We start from the raw sequence: 23,730 nt of genomic DNA on the forward strand, positions 1-23,730 counted from the left end.
TTCATCTCATTAAATACTGGTAGGCAGCTAATGTATTTGCATGTAATGCTAAGTTAAGCCATTGTTTAGTGCAAACGAGAACACCTGCAGGCTCCTAGAGAGGAGGTTGAGGCAACCTTGCTCCTTCCTGGTTGTTCTGCTGCTGTGCTGTGTTAAGCCATGTTTGGTTTAGCATGCCATCCAAGCCTGTGTTTGTGGTTTAGCTCTCTCCAGACAACCCACAAGATGCAACTAAGGCTCGTCATATGGCTTCCAGCTTGTGGCTTATCTAGGAGAGCTAAACCATGAGCCCAGGTTTGAAAGCCATGCTAAGCCAAAGCATGACTTAGGTCAGAAGAAGAGCAAGGTGGTTGTGATCTCTTCTTTGAGAGCCCAAACATTTGATCCTTCCCACTCTGCCATGATTCATAAAAACTGACCTCTTAGTGAAAACCTTTGCTTCAGCTGGCAAAGATCAGGAACTCATTTTGTCAAGCAACTAAATATGGAACTATGTGGGACACAGGTGGCGCTGTGGGTTAAACCACAGAGCCTAGGGCTTTCCGGTCAGAAGGTCGGCGGTTCGAATCCCCACGACGGGGTGAGCTCCCATTGTTTGGTCCCAGCTCCTGGCAACCTAGCAGTTCAAAAGCAGGTCAAAGTGCAAGTAGATAAATAGGTACCTCTACAGTGGGAAGATAAATGGCGTTTCCGTGTGCTGCTCTGGTTCGCCAGAAGCGGCTTTGTCATGCTGGCCACATGACCTGGAAGCTGTACGCCGGCTCCCTTGGCCAATAACGCAAGATGAGCGCCGCAACCCCAGAGTCAGTCACGACTGGACCAGTGGTCAGGGGTCCCTTTACCTTTAAATATGGAACTAGGTCTCCTTCTGGCACATCAATGACACATTAATGCCACAATTTCAAGGGAAATACTTTTTTTATAAAAAGAAAAGGACATACTGTTAAACTCCACTCAAGTCTGTTGTAAAAACTCTTCCCCTTCCCTTTTGACATTGGCACTAAGCCAAGCTGAGTGAGAGATGCTTGAAATAAAAGATCACCTCTCCCCACCTGCGTAGTCTCACTGATGTTAGAATTAGACACTCCACATGTGTGGGCAGCGCACAGACAACAAATATAAGGATCTGGTGACTTCTGTTTCAGTGTATCTGAAGAAGTGTGCATGCACACGGAATTAGCAGTTGTATTTAAACAGAACATTCAAATGGAATATATCTTTAAGGCTGTAATCCTATGCATACTAATGGGAAAATGGGGTAAGGATTGCAGAGTCTCTTGGAAGAAGGACCTACAGTATTGAATTCTGTGGGACTTACTTCTGAGTAGATAAGGATAGGATTGCACTGTAAGTAGCTTTTGGCAGTGGAGTTGTTTTCCTTTTATCACCTTGTTATTCCAGATGCTGAACTGTAAGTAATAGCCTTTTATTTCTTGAAAACAAACTGAGCTTAGGTGAGTGATAAGCAGATTTTTACATCTCTGACCACCCATCCAGTACATGCTCAAAGCATCCAAATTCCACATATTTTAAAGCAGCATAATAGTGCAATCCCATACATGTCTGCTCAGAAGGAAGTTCCATTGAGCTTAAGGTAAGTGTTATAGGAGTTCAGTCTTAGCAAAATACATAGGATTTCAAGCTGCCTACCTCTGAGTTGAAGTATGTATTTTCTCTTAACCTCCTCTCTCCAAAATACAGAATTTGGACCATTGTGTATTATTTGAACTTTTTGAGCCCTTGTAATCTTGCAGGGACCCAGGTGGCACTGTGGTTAAACCACTGAGCCTAGGGCTTGCTGATCAGAAGGTCGGCGGTTCGAATCCCTGTGACGGGGTGAGCTCCCGTTGCTTGGTCCCAGCTCCTGCCAACCTAGCAGTTCGAAAGCATGTCAAAATGCAAGTAGATAAATAGGAACCGCTACAGCGGGAAGGTAAACGGCGTTTCCATGTGCTGCTCTGGTTTGCCAGAAGCGGCTTTGTCATGCTGGCCACATGACCAGGAAGCTATACGCCGGCTCCCTCGGCCAATAATGCGAGATGAGCGCGCAACCCCAGAGTCGGTCACGACTGGACCTAATGGTCAGGGGTCCCTTTACCTTTACCTAATCTTGCAGAAAATGCAAGAAATCAAAGCATTCTAAAGTAAGAAGGAGAATGCCAAATCACTGTATAATATACACCCATAGCAGAATCCATAAAGTTCAGTGAGACTTACTACCCAAGCAAGTATGACTAGGATAACATCACGAGTTACTATAAAATTTACACCAGTGAAGTCCATTGGCTAGATTTGAGCCTAATTTGCTTCAAAGGTGCTTACAGGGATATAAACTGGGATTCCCTTGTATATGCTGCCCCTGAACTTCTTGAAAGAAGAGCAGGATACCAATAAAGTAAATACTGGTAAACAGATGAAGTTAATGTGTTTCTTTTAAAAAAAGTGTTCAGCTGCATGTAATGTTTGGAATTGCTATATAAAATTAATAAGTGAGGATTTTGTCTACCTTCAAATGTGTGCTTGTTTCTCTGACCAAGAAGCTTCTTTTACTGATTCAGTTCTGTCTCACACGTGGTTAACTTCTGTGATAATGCAGCTGGTCAGATCAAAATAATATGTTCTTGCTATGTTTCCTTTTAAAGAGAGAGAGAGAGAGAGAGAGAGAATACACACACACACACACACACACACACACACACACACACACACACACCGGTATATATAAACATACCTTGGCTGAAATGAGATTTCCATGTTGACAGCAAAGAAAAGAAAGACCTCCATCTATTTCAAAAGTAAACGAATGTGTTGGCTGTGTGTAGGGAGTACTAGTTAGGACTTGAATGACCTGACTGGCAAATCTTGCGCTTATCTGGGAAATCTTGCACTTATCTTTGCAATATGCAAATTCCGGGACAAATTTTCCTCTTAAATTGTCTGTGAGGTTGCCGAGGAGCTGAAAAACAGGACATTATCATTTGGATGGTATGCAGTCAGTTTAGGGTCGATTGCTGCAATATTCCCATAGTTGGTCATCTGATCTGGTCCAGCCTGGGGCCTGGTCAGAACTTCAAAAGTAAGGAACTCGATCCTAGGCTTTCCCAAAACAAAGGCATAGCTGCCAAGTTATCCCTTTTTTTAAGGGAAATTCCCTTATGCTGAATAGGCTTCCTCGCGAGAAAAGGGAAAACTTGGCAGCTATGAACAAAGGATACATTAGACTTTAAAGGAGCATCAGTGGTCTCTGATTTGTTTCTCCACTTTGCTGGGCAAAATAGCTTTTCATGGCTTCAACCTGTATCTTCCAGTGGTGAAAGGAGGCTATTGTGAGGCCTCTGAACTGGTGGAGACTGTTCTCCAAATGTTTTTGGACAATCATGTAGGCACATTTAAACCTCCCTTCTGTTTGGTTCCTGTGGTGGATGATCAATGCCAGGTAATGGACAAGATGAGCTGGATATTTTGATCTGTAAAGGATACCCTCTCCCTCTCTTCTTTCTATTGGGGGCACATGTAACTTTCAAAGTGCTAAAAATGTGCTTGGAGTTGGTCATGGGCTGAATTATGGCTAAGAAACTGAAGTTGTGGTCAGACAAGATAAAGGTCAGTAGGTTATCAACCCAAGAAAGTGGTGTTTCTTTTTTACATATGCATAGCTGCCAAGTACCCCGTTTTCCCCGGGAAACCCCCGTTTTTACTTACCTTTTCCCGGTGGTCCGCCGTATCACTTCGTCTCCCTTTTTTCTCAGTTATTTTCTCCTGCCGGCAGCCATTTTTTTTCTTTACGATTTGCCCTTCTATGGGCACCCAAAATGGCCACTGCCGGCTTCAAAAGTCGCATCTACGCATGTCCGGAAGTGCACAGACGCGACTTCCTGTGTCGGCGGCGGCCATTTTTGGTGCCCATAGATGGGCGGAGCGACACCGGAAGTTGCGTCGACATACTTCCTGACATGCGTACAAGTGACTTTCGAAGCCGGTGGTGGCCATTTTTGGTGCCCACAGAAGGGCAAAGTGACACCGGAAGTTACGTCAACGCAACTTCCGGTGTCACACGGCTGCCGGTCCCGGATTCTGCAGTCCGGGACTTGGAAGGTAAGCATATGATGCCAGCAACCAAGAGAGAGGGTAAGGGAAAGGGGGTTGTCTCAGTGTAGGCGCATTGGATTGGCTCTGCCACTGTGCCCACACCACACCAACCTCCCTGCCACTTCACCCCTCTTGGTTATCAGCAACGACCTCCACATCACGAAGCTGTACTCTGCCGGCCACTACTATATGCAGTTAAACTGTGCTCTACTACTGCACGATGGTCCTTCCCACGCTGTTAATGAGTTATTAATGAAACTGGCAGATTAAAAATCCATGTGCTGTTTCTTCCCCAAAAAATATTTTTAGTAAATAGTGTTTTGCCAATTCTTTAGGTCAAGCATCCTTAATTTGTGAGTGTGACCCATCAAGCCAAACACAACCCACCAGTCCTGTACAGGCCCAGGGCTGTTGGAGAAACAGAACAATTATTTAGTCCAAAATAGATAAACATGCACTCACTAACACCCAGTTCCAGGACAAGGTTTTCAGAATGCAATGTCAAGTTGATAGAGGGGGGTGGGGAATATTTAGCCAACCAACGCAGAAAAGGCACTATGCTACATATGGCTCATCGCTACTTGTACTTCAAAAGTACAACAGATAAGAGGATGGCTGAAGATTGCAGTCTGGGACTTGCAGTGGAATGCTAAGCCTACTGATTGATATAGGCTATGCTTTTAATGTCAAGGTCTCAGGGTGAAGCATAAATCAATCAATGGGACTTTCTTCCAGGTAAACATGGTGGAGATCTGCAGAACTATATACACCCACATGAGTTGTGTCATATGAATCTATTATAATTAAGATGAAGGAAGTACTGCAAAAATAAACCATTAAAACTCACTTGTCACCTTTACACTGTTAATTTTGATTACTACCTGCAATTTGATCTTCAGTGAACTTTGACGATGTTTAAGGGCATAACTGAATGGGGTCAGGTGTGCTCTGAGTTCACTGGTTTTGCTCCCTCTGCTGACTCTGCAGCAGCACAGCAAAACAGCAATGGATAGGAAGACAGTCAGGAAGAAAGAGTGCAAAACAGGAGCATAGCGGTTGACCAGACTTAAACAACAACACGGCACAAGGCAGACTATGCATACATAATGGTCCATGCTAGCTGGGTGGAACTTAAAGGAGTATGCAATGCCCAGTTTTCCAAGCTGATTTTAAATACATACATACATACATACATACATATATTCTATATTCTGGCCAAATGACAATTAAATGATATATACATTACTATAACATGGTATTCACTTTACTATATGAATTTTGAGTCTACGAAGATAGTAAATATATTTGCAGCATGCTATTGGCCTGCTGTGTGTAAGGGTAGATATGTACATAGGCTGTCTGCTGCTAGCACTACAGAATGGAAACTAGCACAGTACTGGCCTGCAGCTAGCACAGATGTGAAGCAGAAAGCCAGCCTTAGCCTCTCTCCCGATTCACCATCCCCAGGGCTACACCTTATGTCACCAAGGCCTTCCTGGTGCTGATCAAATGGTTAAAAATACAGTTTGTGTGTCATTGTCATAATAAAAATCAACATAAAATCAATATACCCTTATTATTTTCTCTCTCCTTTTGCCTGGCTGTATCTCTAGGAATTTGCTTTTTTGTAACTTTGCCTTTACTGGTTTTGTAAAAAACAAGTATTATATCAGGATGTTGTGACTGCTTCTTTGTAACAGGTCTAGAGACAATATTTTCATCTGTTTGTAGGTAGGAAATGTCTAGAATGCAGTGCAGCAAGCCATTCAGGTTAACAGAGAGTAAGCATGGTTTATAGGGTAATTTGTGAACAGGGATTGAGCAGGGCAGGGGGGAGACAGGTTGGTGCCATGGTAATCTCTTAGACATGATTCTTTTATTTATTTAAAACATTTATAAATCACCCTTTTCCCAGGCTAATACACAACAAATATATAGACATCACAATGCAAACTATTGTGAAGGGGAAAGTGTGTCTTTTCCCCCTCCTAAAGCTCATGGTGAAAGAACTTTAAAAGTTCATGGCCAATATGCCCTGATCCTAATCCTACTTTTCAGGACACTAGAAATTCTATGTACAGTGGTCCCTCGACTTACGAATTACTCGACATCCGTAGGTTTCGACTTACGAACGGGACAAATGGTGCACGCTTACGAATTTTTCTACATCCGAACAGAAACCGTTGGCAGCTTTAAATGCAGTTTCCTCGACTTACGATTTTTTACATGCAGTTTTTTGACATGGATTTTTCCAAATATTTTTTTTTCCTATGGGAAACCGCGTTTCGACTTCCGAACTTTCCGACCTACGAATGTGCATTCGGAACGGATTAAGTTTGTAAGTCTAGGGACCACTGTAAACTATAATGTTAGAAACAACACTGGGGATGGAAGCTGGCAACTCATCCAAGCAAATATCAAATATCTTCATTAGGTTTTTGTGTATGTGTGAAATATTGTTATTGTTTAGTCATTTAGTCATGTCCGATTCTTCGTGACCCCATGGACCAGAGCACGCCAGGCACTCCTGTCTTCCACTGCCTCCCACAGTTTGGTCAAACTCATGTTCGTAGCTTCGAGAACATTGTCCAGCCATCTCGTCCTCTGTCGTCCCCTTCTCCTTGTGCCCTCAGTGTTTCCCAACATCAGGGTCTTTTTCCAGGGAGTCTTCTCTTCTTATGAGGTGGCCAAAGTATTGGAGCCTCAGCTTCAGGATCTGTCCTTCCAGTGAGCACTCAGGACTGATTTCCTTCAGAATGGATAGGTTTGTTGCAGTCCATGGGACTCTCAAGAGTCTCCTCCAGCACCATAATTCAAAAACATCAATTCTTCGGTGATCAGCCTTCTTTATGGTCCAGCTCTCACTTCCATACATCACTACTGGGAAAACCATAGCTTTAACTATACGGGCCTTAGTCAGCAAGGTGATGTCTCTGCTTTTTAAGATGCTGTCTAGGTTTGTCATTGCTTTTCTCCCAAGAAGCAGGCGTCTTTTAATTTCATGACTGCTGTCACCATTTGCAGGGATCATGGAACCCAAGAAAGTAAAATCTCTCACTGCCTCCATTTCTTCCCCTTCTATTTGCCAGACAAATATTAATTGTTCCTATAGAACACTTTTAACTGCTTCTCTGTTGCAATGTTCATCCCTATAAACCACTAAGAATTTTGTTGTTTACTATCTATTTTTCTCATTCTTCACTTATTTAAGAGCATTTACATACCGTTTGAATGTAGGAAAATTGATTGTAAGCTGTTTATAAAACCTCTAAGTGGTTTATGGCAGTTTTACGTTGCGTGCTCATCTTAAGCTGTCTCTGTACATTCAGTGACTGAATACTTTTGCAAGACAATTTCTATTACCCTTTGGCAGTTGGAGGGGGGGAAGACCCTTCAGATTATTAGAAATCAGGACTGCAATTTCAGGAGCTGGTATTATTATTATTATTATTATTATTATTATTATTATTAAGTTCTAACCCTGCATGGAGCCAAATAATTGTTTAAAAATCTTGGGTGTCATCTAATTTTTAGAGAACAAGGTGCCTGAAGCATTTCCAGAGAAATTAGTTTTTCACACCCATTATCTATCTCTCCAGTTAAGTCTCCATTTCTACATTGTGTTAATCATTTGTTACATTTTATCTAGCCAGCTACTAGTTTTGATGTCCCTTCATCTATTTCCATACAGGCTTTGGGATGATTAGCAAGCATAATAACTGTTGCTTTTAGTGCATTGCTGAATAAAGCCTGCAGTGTTTTAAAAGAACAAGGTGTTCCTTTTTATTTTGATATAATGCTGTGCTCAGTAAATTACTTGCAATAATTTCTAGTCATATAATTGCTGCAGGCACCTAGATGATCCCATTATGATACAGCCCACGATCCAAGTATAATATGCATTTTAAATAAATACACATTCTAATTTTATTTCTAGATAATTTCCAGATTTTTTTCTGATATGCGTCTGTATTATTGACACCCTAGTTCATTTGCACCATTGTAGCTACCTGCTGCGCCATAATGCCACCTTGTTTAATGGCACCGGAGTACTTGACTAGCTGTACTCATTTCTAGTTCATTGAATTTTCTGGCACAAGGAGGCTGCAAACCTTTGGCCATAATTTGGGTATCGGACAGAATTTTCTCACTGAATACTTGAAACTTGGCCAAAAGGATGTGGTGGTCCAGAATGCTTTCCCTCCATCATCACAGATAATTGTTTGTTTCTGAGATTGTGGTCTAAGAATGTTAAACCTATAGCTTAAAGTCCCAGGCAACAATTAATTTTTAGACAGTAGCTATATTTTGAACTGATTGAGGTCTGGGGGGCCAGCAGCAATGGTTCCACCCACAACGCGCTCCCAGTGAAGTAGAGTTACAGGCAAAGAAGGGCTCTTGCACTGATTCCTCCTTTGTGTGATTAAGCAGTTTAGAAATGCTTATGGGTGAATGAATGAATGAATATCCTACCTTAAGATTCCATAAATGTCCTACTTCAAGCAAACACCTGACCACAATGGCAAATCTCTGTGACATTTGTACAAGCTTTGTTGTATCAGTATGGGACTCTTGCAATGGCTGAGAAGAAAAGTGTGGTTGTGATGGAGCAGCAGATGATGGATCCCAACATGGATGGCTTCCAGGATGCAGTAAATCAAACAGTACAGTAGTGCTTTGATATTTGTGGACAAGGTTGCAGTGCAGCTCACAGGCTTCCATCCCCATCTTCTCACAAAGTTCAACTGACTTTATTTCATGGGTTTTCCTCAAAGAGTTTTGTGAAGGTATTGAAAATTCTCAGCTAAAAGAAGTCTGCTTCACAGAACTACATAATTTCTAGGCTCTAAAGAGATGGGGAGTGACTGTTAAATCGCTTTAAGTTACTACTTTGCAAGGAATCCTTTCACCCCTCCTGCTTCTTGGAGCTCCTACTCCAATTTTGCTTTAGAAGGGTCTAGAATTAGTCAAGCTATCTTTGCTGAACAACAGTACCACTAGTCAAAACTTTTGACTCAAAAGTATAGCCTATACCAGGCATAGGCAAACTCGGCCCTCCAGATGTTTTTGAGACTACAATTCCCATCATCCCAGATCACTGGTCCTGTTAGCTAGGGGTGATGGGAGTTGTAGTCCCAAAACATCTGGAGGGACAAGTTTGCCTGACTTATACGTTCAGTACTTTTACCCGAATTAAGTGTGTTGTAATCGCTTTTTAAAAGCAAAACAACAGTATTTTTCCAACTTTCTCCTAGACATGTTTACTCAGAAGAAAATCCCATTGGTTTCAGGGGAGTTTATTTCCAAAGTCGTATGCTTAGGATTGCAAACTTAAAGGCATGCCCAGACTCACCCGGGTCACAGAGGACATCTGCTGCCTTAGCAGTGGCACCAGCTACTGTGAAATGTTTGCGTATGTCACAGAGGAAGTTAAAAGTTGACACAAGCCTCTCCTCCTTATTCTTAGAACGTTATATGATAAAATATTGCTGTCTTTCTCGCCAAAAGCTGCTTAGAAAAAGACATAGTGCTGTTAGCTGGTTCAAAGTAAACAGAACCAGACAGGTTTTTATTACATAAAGGTGTAAAGTCCACACATGCCAACAGGTCCCAAGTTCAAATGAAATACCCAAGCTAAGTAAGCCTCTCTCTTTTTTACTTCTTTTACTCTTTTTTTACAAGATTAGTTCTAACCTTGGGTATTTTGTGGTTCTAATTCAGCTTTCCCCAATCTGGTGCCCTCCAGACATTATCCATGATAGCTGTGGCTGACAGCAGCATCTGGAAGGCACCAGGTATGGATAGGTTGTTTGATTTAAGCCAGGCACCCCCAAACTGTGGCCCTCCAGATGTTTTGGCCTACAACTCCCATGATCCCTAGCTAAGAGGACCAGTGGTTGGGGGAAGATGGGAATTGTAGTCCAAAACATCTGGAGCGCCCAAGTTTGGGGGTGCCTGATTTAAGCAGTAGCCTATATGGGAGGGGGAAACTACCACCACAACCCCAGGGAGCATAGGACCCAACTCCTATGGGTTGAGGTCCCTTTGCCCCCCCCAATAAAATAATTGAGGGGGCGGGCACCGGATGTTGATGGGCATTGGCATTCAATTGGTTTGTGTGATCGATTACGTGAGGTGGGGCTTGCCTGGGTCCCCTGATATTTTATTCAAGTTGGCACCCCTGCCAGAGAGGTTCGCCTGGTGTCTTCATATTTTTAGGCGCCAGGCAAAAACGTTCCTCTTCAACTAGGCTGATTAATATTCTGCAGCCTTTTAAATGTGTCTGTGGGGAGTGGGGTGTTATTGTTTTGTTGTTTTGGTTTAATTATTTACTTGTGTTTTATCTTGCATTTTATTCTGTAAACCGCCCGGAGATCTTTTGATGAAGGGAATTATATACATTTAATAATGATAATGGTATTGCAGCGGTAAAGTGTGTATGTTCAGAAAACCATCTAGGTGGTCTCAGCCTGTACCCTTTTCAGTGTTACATATTAATTCTGGACTACATTGCCGACTTCTTGTAAGCGTTCCTGAGAAGAGGTACCTAGGCTGCCATTCTAACCCCACTGATGTGGAAGTAAGCCCCAATGAATTCAGTAGGACTTATGTCTAAATAGAGATGGTAATGGTTGTGTGATAAATATGCTTGAAATATCAGGTGTGGGGAACTGTTGAGCCTCCTGATGTATCTGAATTGCAATAGTTCAGAAGCTTCTGGAGGACCAAGGTTTCTCCACACCTGTACTATATAAATGCTTGCTTTTATTATTATTAAGTAGGATGCAGTGTAACCATTTCCTTTTGCAATACCCTGATTATTTTATTTTATTTTTCATCAAGGTTTGGTATTGTTCCAGATTTACTGCGTCAGATTTGGAGATTCTTTTGCTAGATGGCTAGAAAAAAATATGGGTCTTCTCTCATGCCATAAGTGAAACATATGAGGCAGACTTATACTGAGTCAGAGTATTTGCTCATCTAGCCCAGCATGGTATTCTCTGATGAGGTGCCTCATCACTGTCAGGCAGGCAGGGGAAGGGGGATTTCCAGCCCTGCTACCAGAGGGAAAAAAGAGATTATACAGCAGATAAATTAAAACCATCCAAGTCAGAATAAAAACCAGAGATAATAAAAATAAGTTCTCCTAACCAGCCCTATTTTGAGGCATGGACTTTTTGCAAAAGTACATTTTGTTTTTAAAGAACAGCAATATATCACTCAGATACTCACATTTTATTCAATGCAGCAAGTTTCCCTCAGGGTTTCTATGCCTCTTACTTTTTGAGCTTCCAAAAACCGAAGTTGCGTTTTGGCCTTGCTATGTTCTCTGTTTTTGGTTAGCTGTGGATTGGCAATGTTCAGGGCACAAATGTTGGCTGAGATCCAAAGAACAACTGCTTATTATGTCCCATGTATGCTTTCGACTCGTTTCTTAAACAGTGCTCTCTTACCCAAGCTGCGTGGTAAACTGGGTTGTTTCAAAAGCCATTACACATCTGGCATAGTCATCTGTTGTGAGTGTGTGTGTGTGTGTGTGTGTGTGTGTGTGTGTCCCCCAAAGTATCTCTCTTTGGAACATGAACTTTCTATTTTGATTTCATCTATTTATCTGTTAGGGGTGGAGAAGAAATTTAATTATGTTTGCATTTAAAAGGGGACCTAATTAATCCACACTTTCTGAAGCAATATGCAAACTGGAAAACAGCCATCCTTTGAAATTTGCACGTCTTCAAATTTTGCAATACAGATCGCCTATCAAGTAACGTCAACAAAAATGCATACGCTAGAGTAAAGTATGCATCAAAATCTATATATTACTGAAAATAATCTCAAGCGGGTTGGACTAGATGATCCTCAGGATCCCTTCCAACTCTATGATCCTATTATTCTAATGTACTATATTAGAGGAAATTGCTTTGCAGAAATGTATATGTTAGGCAAACCTACATACCAATATGTGTATATTAGTAGAAATTCACTGATGAATACCAATGGTACTTCTGATATGCAAATGTGGAGACCTGGACTTTAAAACTGAAAACATTAGAAACTGAAATTGATATATCCATCCATCCCTACCTTCCGTGCATCCATTTTGCCCATCTGCTTTTTACCACTACTGTTTTCCCACTACATTGATCTTATGTTGGCCATGTTTAATTAAGGAACTATATTGATATAGTCCCACCCCCCCAAAAAAACCACTCATTCATCTCTCTTTTGTTTCAGGGTTTACAATGGTTGATACAGAAATGCCGTTTTGGCCCATGAACTTTGGAATTAGCCCAGTAGACTTCTCTGGGATGGATGAGCACTCGCATTCCTTCGATATAAAGCCTTTCACTACAGTTGATTTTTCAAGCCTTTCTTCACAACATTATGAAGACCTTCCTCCTCTCACAAGAACTGACCAGATGGCTGTTGATTATAAATATGACGTGAAGTTTCAAGAATGCCAAAGTACGTCAGATTTTAAATGTTTGGTTGTTTTTAGCCATTGGGAAGGGTTTATGGATCTTTCATTTTCAATAGTGCATCTGAAACATAAAGCTCTCCCCTTTTGTTTAAACCAAACATAGTATATAGTCTATTTACATTTTTATATAAATGTATATAACTAGGATGTCTTTATTCTGAGCAGGCCTACAACCTTGTATGTTTACCTCAGTTGAAACCACTGTTTGAATGAGATACCCAGTTCTGGTTTAGAGGCCAACTATGATTTGTGGCAATTAAATTTTTTCCAGGTTGCCTGTCACAGCAAACTATGATTACTGAAGCTATTCTTTGTTGTAACATCTAGGCTGTACAAATTGTCAGCCAAGATGTTTACAATCGGAGTGGAGAGGAGAAGATAGAGGAAGAAATGGGTGTGTGAGTCTGAGGGCGAAACCATGATTTGGTTATGATACCTGACCTGGCCAATGGTTTGTCCAAGGCACGCCACCTAGTTAATGACTGAAATGATATTTGCCCCACACATTCCCAGCTCATAGTTCAGGCTGTTGACCTAATACCTTCTCAATAGCCCTTTGCTAGATGTGGCTGATTCATAGGTACATTTAATTTATTGATTGCTAATTGTAACTGTTGCCAGTTTTGCCTATGTTAACAAGCACTTCAAGATTACAGTTAATTCATCTTTAAAACTCTTTCTCTTGTTCAGATGAAATCAAGATGGAGCCTCCATCTCCGCCATACTTCTCAGAAAAAGTGCAGATGTACAATAAACCTCATGAAGAGACCTCCAATTCTCTAATGGCTATTGAATGCAGGGTTTGCGGAGACAAAGCGTCAGGATTCCATTACGGAGTGCATGCATGTGAAGGCTGCAAGGTAGGCAGTCTTCAGTAAAATTCGTCCCTTTTAAAAAGTTTTCTATCTAGGGTTGCCAGACTCAATAGAGGACAGGACTTCTGTGCCTTTAATTGCCCTGCTCTCTTCTGAGTCTGGAAACTTAAAAAGAAACCAGCAGACCCTTTGTTTAATTTCCAAGCAAAGGGTCTGCTGGTTTCTCTTTAAGGTTTCCAGACTCAAAAGAGAGCAGGGCAATTAAAGGCACAGAAGTCCTGTCCTCTATTGATTCTGGCTACCCTATTTCTATCATTTCAAAACATTTATTCCTTTGCCATGATCTGAGATGCGAGAGCACACACATAGCTGCCAAATTTTCCCTTTTCTCGCGAGGAAGCCTATTCAGCATAAGGGAAAATCCCTTTAAAAAAGGGATAACTTGGCAGCTATGAGCACACAGCTTCTGATGAGTGAACAGGACATGGAACTTTCACGTGTTTTATTCTGTTCTAAGCTGATGTCAACTAGAAATGACTTCCATTTCTAGTTGAAATGGAAGCTGAATCGTAATATTCTAAGGAGACAAAACGCATCTTCAGGTTGGAGGTCAACAGAAATAGGAGAGTGTCTCTCATACAGTCAAGGCCCGCCAGATAAACAGAAATCACACTTCTCACAAGACGTCCAAAACTGTTCAAGCTATAACATTTTTTTGTCATACATAGTCTTTCAAATTACAGAAATGCATTTCTTTAAAACAACGCTGTAATTATTTTTTTAAAAAAAGGTATAATTTAACCCAACTTGTTTCTCCAAATTACTATTTAGGATATTATTTTTGCAAAGTTACAATCAATAAAATAAACAATTGTTACACCTAAAGTCAATATTTTTCTACTATCCTACATGTAACAAGTTTGTAATTTGTAGTTGTGTTAATCATAGCTACCTCCAAGCCTGCATGCTTGTGATGGTAATCAGTGCTTTAAAAAATGTTTAGGGGTACTCTCATTTTCCTATTCATATTGAAATACTGCCCTTCAATGAGGCCAAACTTAGATTCACAAAATGTTTAGGGGTATGAATACCCCTGCATCTCCCCAGAAGAAGAAAAAACTGATGGTAACATTCATTGAAACCAAGAAGACCTTGTTTTAAGTAAATATATTTTATTAAATACTGCACTCTTCTGTTTTAACCTCTGAGCAATGGGTTGTTGTTTGTAATGTGAATAATTTCCCCTTACATCTTGTGGCACAGGTATCTCCAGAATAAATGGATAGATGTTCATTTTTACACACAAGGCAGGAAGCAATGGAAGACTCCTTATAACTAATATTTTCTCCCCATTCCTTCATGCCCTTTGAAGGGTTTCTTTCGCAGAACAATCCGGCTAAAGTTAATCTATGATCGGTGTGATCTCAACTGTCGCATTCATAAGAAAAGCAGAAATAAATGTCAGTACTGCAGATTCCAGAAATGCCTTGCAGTTGGAATGTCACATAATGGTGAGGATATTGCTTTCGTCTTCTTCTTCTTCTTCCAGTAGTTTGGCATTATGACATATTTTGATGTATAGACATGTTGTGTCACCTGCAGTTTCCAAACCATCTTCAAAGGCAGCCCCATGTAAAACACACTGCAGTAATCTAACCTAGAGGTTGCCAGAACATAGACAGAAGAAGTTAGGTTATCCCTGTCCAGATAGGGGTATAACAGCTGAAGCTGATGGAAGGCACTTAACACACCATTGAAGACATTTGAGCCTCAAGCAACAGTAATGAATCCAGAAGTACCCACAAGCTACGTGTACAAACTTAGGTGTATGGCTGAAAATAAAGAGAGCCCAAGGGCCAGCTCACACAGGCGAATAGTTTCTATGTAACCCCACAGACAGAGCTTTGAGTAGGGAAGAGCATGAAGTGAAGTGTTGCTCCTAGGATACACTCCCACTGTGGTTACTGGAGCTCTGTTTGAAACCCAGCAATCACAAAAACTGAAGCAGGACCATTAAGTGCTACTTCACACAGCAGCCCAAGCACAGAGTTCCTCCCAGAAAGAAGAAGAAACATGCTAACCAAGCCAAACAGCTGGTTGAGATCTGCATTTGTCAGGGATATGCTAACTGTTATTTATGCGCCGTGTCTGTTGTACACAAGCAATATTTATCATTCTTTAAGTTCCCATCACTACTGCTGTTTTCTGTTGTTATTGCATCATGGTATCTCAGGCATACATTTAGAAATAAGCTGTATCCTTCTGTTTCCAATCTAATACATGGAATATAAAAGGTAAAGGAGACCCCTGATCATTAGGTCCAGTCGTGACCGACTCTGGAGTTGCGGAGCTCATTTCGCTCTATATGCCGAGGGAGCCGGCGTACAGCTTCCAGGTCATGTGGCCAGCATGACAAAGACGCTTCTGGCAAACCAGAGCAGCACACGGAAACACCGTTTACCTTCTCGCTGGGTATTGACGTGCTTTCGAACTGCTAGGTTGGCAGGAGCTGGGACTGAGCAACGGGAGCTCACCCCGTCGCAGGGATTCGAACCACTGACCTTCTGATCGGCAAGCCCTAGGCTCTGTGGTTTAACCCACAGGGCCACCTGCGTCCCCACATGGAATATAGAGGTTACTAAAATAAAATGGACACACAGGTACCACACATTTGGATATAATACTAATATATATAATATAATACTAATATATATATACATACATACATATACACATACATACATACACACTACATGAGCAGTGGACTATTTGTCATTGGTGCCTCAAATTCTATCATATATAGCTGTAAATTTGAGTATGGAAGTCTGTGGAAGAAAAATTGATTTGGGGAGTTGTAGAAAAGCGGTGGGTAGGAAAGGACTTGAGCACCTTCTCTGCCTCCACCCCCACGATTATACGTTGAAAATCTTCTGTTCCCACAGTGGGCAACACATGGTCTTCCAGATGCTGCTGAACTACAACTCTCATCATCGCTGACCATTGGCCTAGTTAGCTGAGGTTGATGGGAGTTGGAGACTGACAACATCTGGAAAGATGATGGTCTTCTACTCCCGCCCCTAATGACCACAGTTTTAGATAGCTTAGTCTTTACTGTTGTGTGAGGTCCAAGCTAAGACTTAGTGTGCTGACGCAGGACAGTTTAAAATACATCCTCTCTGTACTTTAAGGTTATCTTTATAAATTCATGTGAAAATACCTAACATCAGAATCTGTGAGAGAAGAAATTATAATGAAGATTCTGGAGACTTTCCTTGGCAAAGCCAGATGAAAACAGGAATAGAATGTCATAACATAAAGACTTATGTAATTCAAAGAGAAAAGAATTGCAGGCATGACTGGGAAAATATAGTCAGTGTGGTTTTTGTTATTCTCATAATAAAATGCAGTTTGCTGACGCCAAAAGGAAATCTTAATTTGGTATGCTAATACCAACAAACAAATTATTATGATAAATATTTTCTCAAATATGATTTTTATTTTATTTTAAGGACAAAAACCATCACAAATATTTTTGTAGAACTTCTTAGATTTCCACTCTTGTTAAGAAAAGCTTTTAAAAGATATAACCAAATTACAGTGACTCCCGTTGAAACCTATGCTTCATACTAGGAGTCAGAATGAAAAATGAAGCAATTCTTTAAAAGATCTGGCAGTAGTTTTATATCGCCGTCTCCTTGGTATGATCCATCAATTCTTGCAGCTGTTTTATAGCTCCATGTCTTTCAGTGTGGATTGGAGATCTAGGCTGTTTCTTCATCATTGTGAGTTGGAACTAGGTGCTGATGTTTCCCTTGGATATAGGATAAGCTTTCTGCATCAACCAGATTTATTGTCATTGTCATTGTTCTACCGTCTGGTGAAGTTTAGTCTAATGCCTGCCCTCCTTCTGCTGCCTACACCCATGTATCATTGAACCAAAGGAGACAGACATGTAGCTGCTGAATTCACAGCTCACCACAACTGCCAACACAAGCCCATCCTGATCAGTATATTGACTGTTAGGGTAGACTAGAGCTTAAGGGTGGTAGTCAGCAATTCAAAAGCATGCCAGTGTGAATAGATAAATAGGTACTGCTGTGGCGGGAAGGTAAACAGAGTTTCCATGCGCTCTGGTTTCCATCATGGTGTCCCGTTGCGCCAGAAGTGGTTTTGTCATACTGGCCACATGACCCGGAAAAGCTGTCTATGGACAAACGCCAAGTCCTTCAGCCTGAAAGCAGAGATGAGCACCGCATGGTCGAATTTGACTGGACCTAACTGCCTTAGGGTCCTTTACCTTTAACTAGTCATCTAACTATTACTCGGGGCAGACCCACTGACAACAGGGGCCATTTCTAACTTAGGTCAATTAATTTTAATGAGTCTACTCTTAATCATCCTTAGTTGACTACAACCCTAGGTGTATAATATTACTCCAGACAAAGCTAGCTGTTAAGCAAGTCATGTGGCTGCTGTGAGGATCTGCAACCCTGTTTCAAGTTACCCAGTCTCCACTCCCCTGTAGTGGCCCACTTTGCATGGAGACATCACTCCTATGTTCCTCCTCGTCCTCCTCTCTAGCCAGCAGAGAAAACAAACCACAATCCCTGGTTTAGTGTTATGTCCGAGTCAGGGATTGTGGTTTGTTTCACTCCGAGCAGGCCATGACTGGAAAGCCAAGAGCAAACCTTGGCTCAGCATGGTAGTTTATTATCAGTACAAGAAACTGTGATCTCTTGTTTGTATATAACAGGGATTATGATGTGTTTCACTTGTTTGCTAGAGGGCAAGAACAAAGCGGGAGCCTTCTGTGCATTCATAGTAAACTTTTAAGTACTATTACTGTGACATGCAAACACTGTCGTAGGCTTCCTTATCCTTGTCCCTACACCAGAACTTTAGCTGCTGCTGTCAAAGGACAAGAAGAAGCACAGTATAATAATACTGGAGTAAGTTTTATGTTACACGAAAAGGGAAAGTACAGTACTTGACAATGGATTGCCGTTTTCAGCTACAGGCCTGTGCCTTTTGTAATACCAAATGCCACCCTCAGTGATAAATACTCCTCCCATTTCTTGCTAGCTAGCTATCCAACAGGTTAACTTTTTCCTCACATGATTCCCATTTATTGTATGTTTTTGCTAGGAAGAACAAACACTGTGTAAATTGTTTGTGACTTCACTATTCGGAGTTGCAAGGATACTGATAAATGTGCTACCTCAGATTTTCAATGCAAGATCTGACCACAACATCACACATAGTTAGCAGAATGATAAAATAATAAAAGATCAGACTTTCCTACATTTGTATGGATTAACTCAGGCTTCCTCAACCTTGGCCCTCCAGATGTTTTTGGTCTACAACTCCTATGATCCGTAGCTAGCAGGACCAGTGGTCAGGGATGATGGGAATTGTAGTCTCAAAACATCTGGAGGGCCAAGGTTGAGGAAGCCTGGATTAACGTATCAATTCCACTGGGTGTTCAGAAATAGCGTAGCATTGAAACTGCTAAAATAAATTATATTCATGACTATTTATAAACAACGGGAAAGTTCTAACAAATTTTCAACTCAACTGTGCCAAAGCTCTTATTCATATTCCTAACGAACCTCAATATATTGTTGAATACAACAACATAATTTTAACCTGACCATATTTTTCCATACGAGAACTTGCCATTTTAGGGTGATAGCCTGATTGTCTGGATTTTCCATCAGCTATCACATCCTGTCCATCATCTACAGTTGCTTTCTATGACTTGAGAAGGGAAGCCACATGACACAATGCAACTTGAGGTTTATAGCACTTACCTAGGAAATTCTCAGATTGTTAAGGGTGTAATGTGCTTTACTGTGAGTTTATTGCAGGCAAACACAGCAGGGCAGCTTAGGAACACAGGGATTGTCAGTTGCCTGCTCTATTAAGGGCTATAAAGCCTAAGTACATGGAAATGTGGGGTAGAAATGAAGACTGTAAATAATACTGTCGCCACTTTTAGGAAGGGAAGCACACAGCTCTTCAAGATACATAGAATACATACAGCTGAAACTGCAAAACATTGCAAAGTAGCACCACGTTAACTATTCCTCACTGCTTCTGGAGCACTAAGACCTCCTTGCAGTGGTAGTGCTTCAGAGGAGAAGAGCCGACTTTGAGTGTATAGGGAGATAATGGTTGACACCTCATTTATCAAATGTCTAATCTAGCATACTCCCACAGCCTGACCACAATTCCTCCTCCCACTTTTCCCTCCTTTATTTCAAGAGATTTATTTTCAGAGACGCTTAAGATTCAGAGAGGCTTAAATTTGTTTATTGGTACTGATGTATTGATGTTTGACAGCTCTGATGAAGGCCAGCCTAATCATGAGGCGCTGGCAACACCAGTCACCTGCCGAAAGCACATGCCCTTGAAATGAATTGGAGCTTCTCTATTCAGGCTTCTAGTCGAATGAACAAAATACCTCTAAATTTTCCTTATAACTGCACAACTTGTTGCAAGCTTGTGATCTCAGGTTGCCAAGCCCAGATGCTCTCAGGAACTGGTCTATGAAGCCTATCATGGCCCGCACATTTTATGGGTTTATCAATATGTTTCCATTTTTAAAATGCACTTTTCCCATTTTTTTAAAAAAATCCATCTTGAAAAGCTGTAGAAGAAGACTTTGCCTATACAAATAGAATTTGCAAAGAGTTTTTACAATTGCATGTTAGCTGCCCTTCATTCCTGTTGTAATATTTGCCTTTCCCTGCTCTCCTTTCTTCAGCTATCAGGTTTGGGAGAATGCCACAGGCTGAGAAGGAGAAGCTCTTGGCGGAGATTTCAAGTGATATCGACCAGCTAAATCCCGAGTCTGCTGACCTGCGGGCCCTTGCCAAGCTCCTGTATGATTCATACATAAAATCCTTCCCGCTAACCAAAGCCAAGGCAAGGGCAATCTTGACAGGAAAGGCAACAGACAAATCGGTTAGTTCTCTCTGCTTCCTATTCTCTTTTTCGGGCAAATGATTTACCATACTAACGGATCAGTATTTTATGTTACAGTAGTTTGTTTTTAAAGCCTCCTGCATTTGGCAATTACATATTTCAAGCTATGAAACACAGGAAATGTTTTTAGATAGGATAAGTAAACATTATTTAAATAACCCAATAAAATATTTGAATGCAGTACAAGAATGCGAAGGTCAGCATAACTTTTTTGGACTTGTTGAGCCCCATTTCCTCCTGTTCCGTCACCCTGTTTTCCATAGGTTATCTCCCACATTAATCCATCTGGGCTATCCAGTAGAGAAGATGATGCTATAATACAGTAGAGATTATGCTGTAATACTGGTCTGCTGCCTATGCAGACCAGGCCCCTAAAGATCCATTCCTAGCCTTCCTTCCTTGTGATTCATGCTGGTATTGCCGCCAGACTTTTGCATATACTTTATACTAAAATCCAACATTTATTCTTTCTTCGAATTGTGCACCTTGAATCAGCTCATGTATTTCTTTTTCCTCACAAGAGAGGTTTTATTTTACTGAGAAAAATCTCTAAAAGGACCGCTCCATTTGCGATCTGAGGCGCTGTGTTTGTTCCAGTGGGGTACTCAAGGCTCCGGCCTACAACAGGTTTCACTCTTGTCTCGACTTAAAAGAAGAGCACAGGCCTTTCTACCTCTGGAGCTTCATCCATCATTAAAATTATCCTCTCATGGAGGTCTTGTTATTTCTTACTGCAAGTGCTTTGTAAAACTGCAGGTGCCAAGCACTGTCTTAAAACTAGATGCATATTCACCCTTCTCTCGCACACACACCTTTTCTAAGATAATGCTCACTGCCCTGCATTGGTGCATCATCTAAAACAGGCATAGGCAAACTTGGCCCTCCAGATGTTTTGGGATTAAAACTCCCATCATCCCTGACCACTGATCCTGTTAGCTAGGGATGATGGGAGTTGTAGTCTGGAGGGCCAAGTTTGCCTATTGCTTAAGGAAGTATATTGCTTAAGGAGCATTCACCCCAACCGAACTTTGAATTTATGCAAGTATAACCAATACGATCAATGACGCAATTAAAACTCATGTGATTAATTGATTTAAGATGTACTTAATTGGCTTGCAGCTCGGTATAGGAAAGCCCTTGCTGGCAAGAAAACTCTTCTTGAGCAATACTCAAAGCACTTTTTCCACACACAAAAACAGCACTATCAAGACAAATGGCTTGGGTTTCATCAGGTTTCAAAAACTTCTGTTTGGGCAGTCATAGTGGTATCTTTAGGAATTAGGATTGAGGCTTAGGTTTGTGAAAATATACATCAGGAGGCTTAGTTTGGTCAGAATCGAGTACAGTCGTACCTTGGTTTTCGAACAGAATGCGTTCCAGATGTCCGTTCAACTTCCGAAACATTTGGAAACCAAGGTGCGGAATCCGATTGGCTGCAGGAGCATCCTGCAGTCAATTGGAAGCCGCACCAGATGTTTGGCTTCCGAGGCAAAGTTCGCAAACTGGAACACCTACTTCCAGGTATGCGACGTTCGAGTTCCGAGTTGTTCATGAATTAAGCTGTTCAAAAACCAAGGTACGACTGTATCCACTTCCAGAGTAAACACTAAATACATTACCACCATAGCCGCTAGAAGGCTGTGAAAATTTGTGTCCTGGGCTTTTTAGACCCACATACAGAAGAGATGCATTGGTTGCTGGGTGTTTATTTTTTTCAGCTTTCCTACCCCACTATACAGTGTGAGAGTTAAATTACAGACCCCTTTATTTAAACGCAAAGCACCTGCAGAGTTAAACTAGAGACCCCTTTATTTAAACACAAAGCAGAGGGGAAAAACCATTAGTGAAAGAATGAATTTTAGGCAAGCCAATCCAAACCTGCAGCCAACAGGTTGACAACCTGCCAACAGAAAATAGGGTGGAGCTGTAGTGCCTCCTCCCTTGCCATGGCCACACCCAACATGTGAGTAAGGAGGCCTTCCTGCATTGCCACCACCCAGGACCTCATAACTCCAGGTAGATGATACAGATTCACCTTGAAAGCAATCCCAATTTTTGTCCCTGCATCCCATAGTCTGAAGCAGCAAAGCTCTGTGCCCACCAATGACCCTAAAAGTTGCTGAATGAGGACACTGCACTGAACTTAACTGTTTCCCTTTTGAACATTCCTGCCACAAAAGGTGAGGAAACTCTTTTTCATCACCCTTTTACTAATTACCAAAAACAAGCAATACAGGTTTTTTTTTTGTAGTGACTTGTGATACCTCCCTGTTCTGCATGGGTGTTGCTGTTTGGCTATACAAGCAGCGGCACTAACAAACTGACCACCGGAAACATGATTCTGAAGCCAATGTAAAGTATTAAATGATTCTAAGTGGGCAATGGGAAGGATTAAGGAAATCAGAATTAAAGCACATAACGAAACATTTTTGTATATAACATCTACTGCTGTGTGTGACTTTACTGTATTATAAAACATGGCAGCATTACAATCCACATTATGACACTATAAAACCATTTTAGGCTTATATAGAATCTTGTGCATTTCATTGCCCTCTTCCTTTGTTTTACAGAGTCAGTTATGTAAATTTATGCACAGAATTGGCCCTAAACATGTATGAGCATGTCATTACATTTTATTGTGCTGTTGTGTATTGGACAACAACAGACATTGCAGACTCCTTCGCAACTTCGGAGGATTCAGATGTAAGGGATTGTAAATCAGTATGAGTGGTAGGTTCTTCTTATCTAGATTGCATCTGAATTACATCTGATTCCTTATATAGTTGGCACATCCAAATAAAGTTAAGCACTTTCTATGTACCATGGAATAGGGACAGGGAAGAAATTCTGTTTGGTTCACATTTTAATACGGTATACCCACAATTTATATACATTTAATTTGCGCACTTTCAGCTTTACATGCTTACATGCAACAAGAACAACCCCAGGCATCCAGGGAAAATCCCACCCAAAATGTTTTGACTATGTGTAATTTTGGCTTTAGGCTTGATCCCTGGAACATAACCCCTTTGTAAATTGAGGGCTTCACACTTCCAGAAAGCATGTTGTACACAAATGATTTGTATGAAAAAGTGGACGTTGGTTGAAATTGTACATCAAAATGTATGCATTAGTGAAAATAACATAGAAAAGTGAAAATCATTGCAAAAACATGTATATTGGGCAAAATGCACACTAATATGCTGAAGATATTTTTGTTGGGACTATTTTTAGCAAAATTAAAATAAACTGATACATAAATGTAACACACCAGATTTAGGACTGGGAAAATGACAAACTGAGAGAACCCCAAACTTGGCTTATTTGTACCTCCAAATCAATGGGAGAATTATCATG

At 41.1% G+C, this 23,730-nt stretch overlaps 1 protein-coding gene across 2 annotated transcripts in view; it reads left to right on the plus strand.

Moving 5' to 3' along the window:
- The window catches only part of PPARG (peroxisome proliferator activated receptor gamma), a 61,282-nt gene that overhangs the window by 25,655 nt on the left and 11,897 nt on the right, over window positions 1–23,730 (plus strand). For both annotated transcript variants that reach the window (XM_035106226.3, XM_088662209.1), the window contains exons 2-5: window positions 12,322–12,552; window positions 13,259–13,428; window positions 14,756–14,894; window positions 20,150–20,349. In XM_035106226.3, coding sequence (XP_034962117.1) covers window positions 12,330–12,552; window positions 13,259–13,428; window positions 14,756–14,894; window positions 20,150–20,349 — 732 coding nt within the window. In that variant the 5' untranslated portion in view covers window positions 12,322–12,329. The remainder of the gene's footprint in view (window positions 1–12,321; window positions 12,553–13,258; window positions 13,429–14,755; window positions 14,895–20,149; window positions 20,350–23,730) is intronic.

This window comes from Zootoca vivipara, chromosome 2 (genome assembly GCF_965207765.1).
Source record: "Zootoca vivipara chromosome 2, rZooViv2.hap1.1, whole genome shotgun sequence".
NCBI lineage: Eukaryota > Metazoa > Chordata > Lepidosauria > Squamata > Lacertidae > Zootoca > Zootoca vivipara.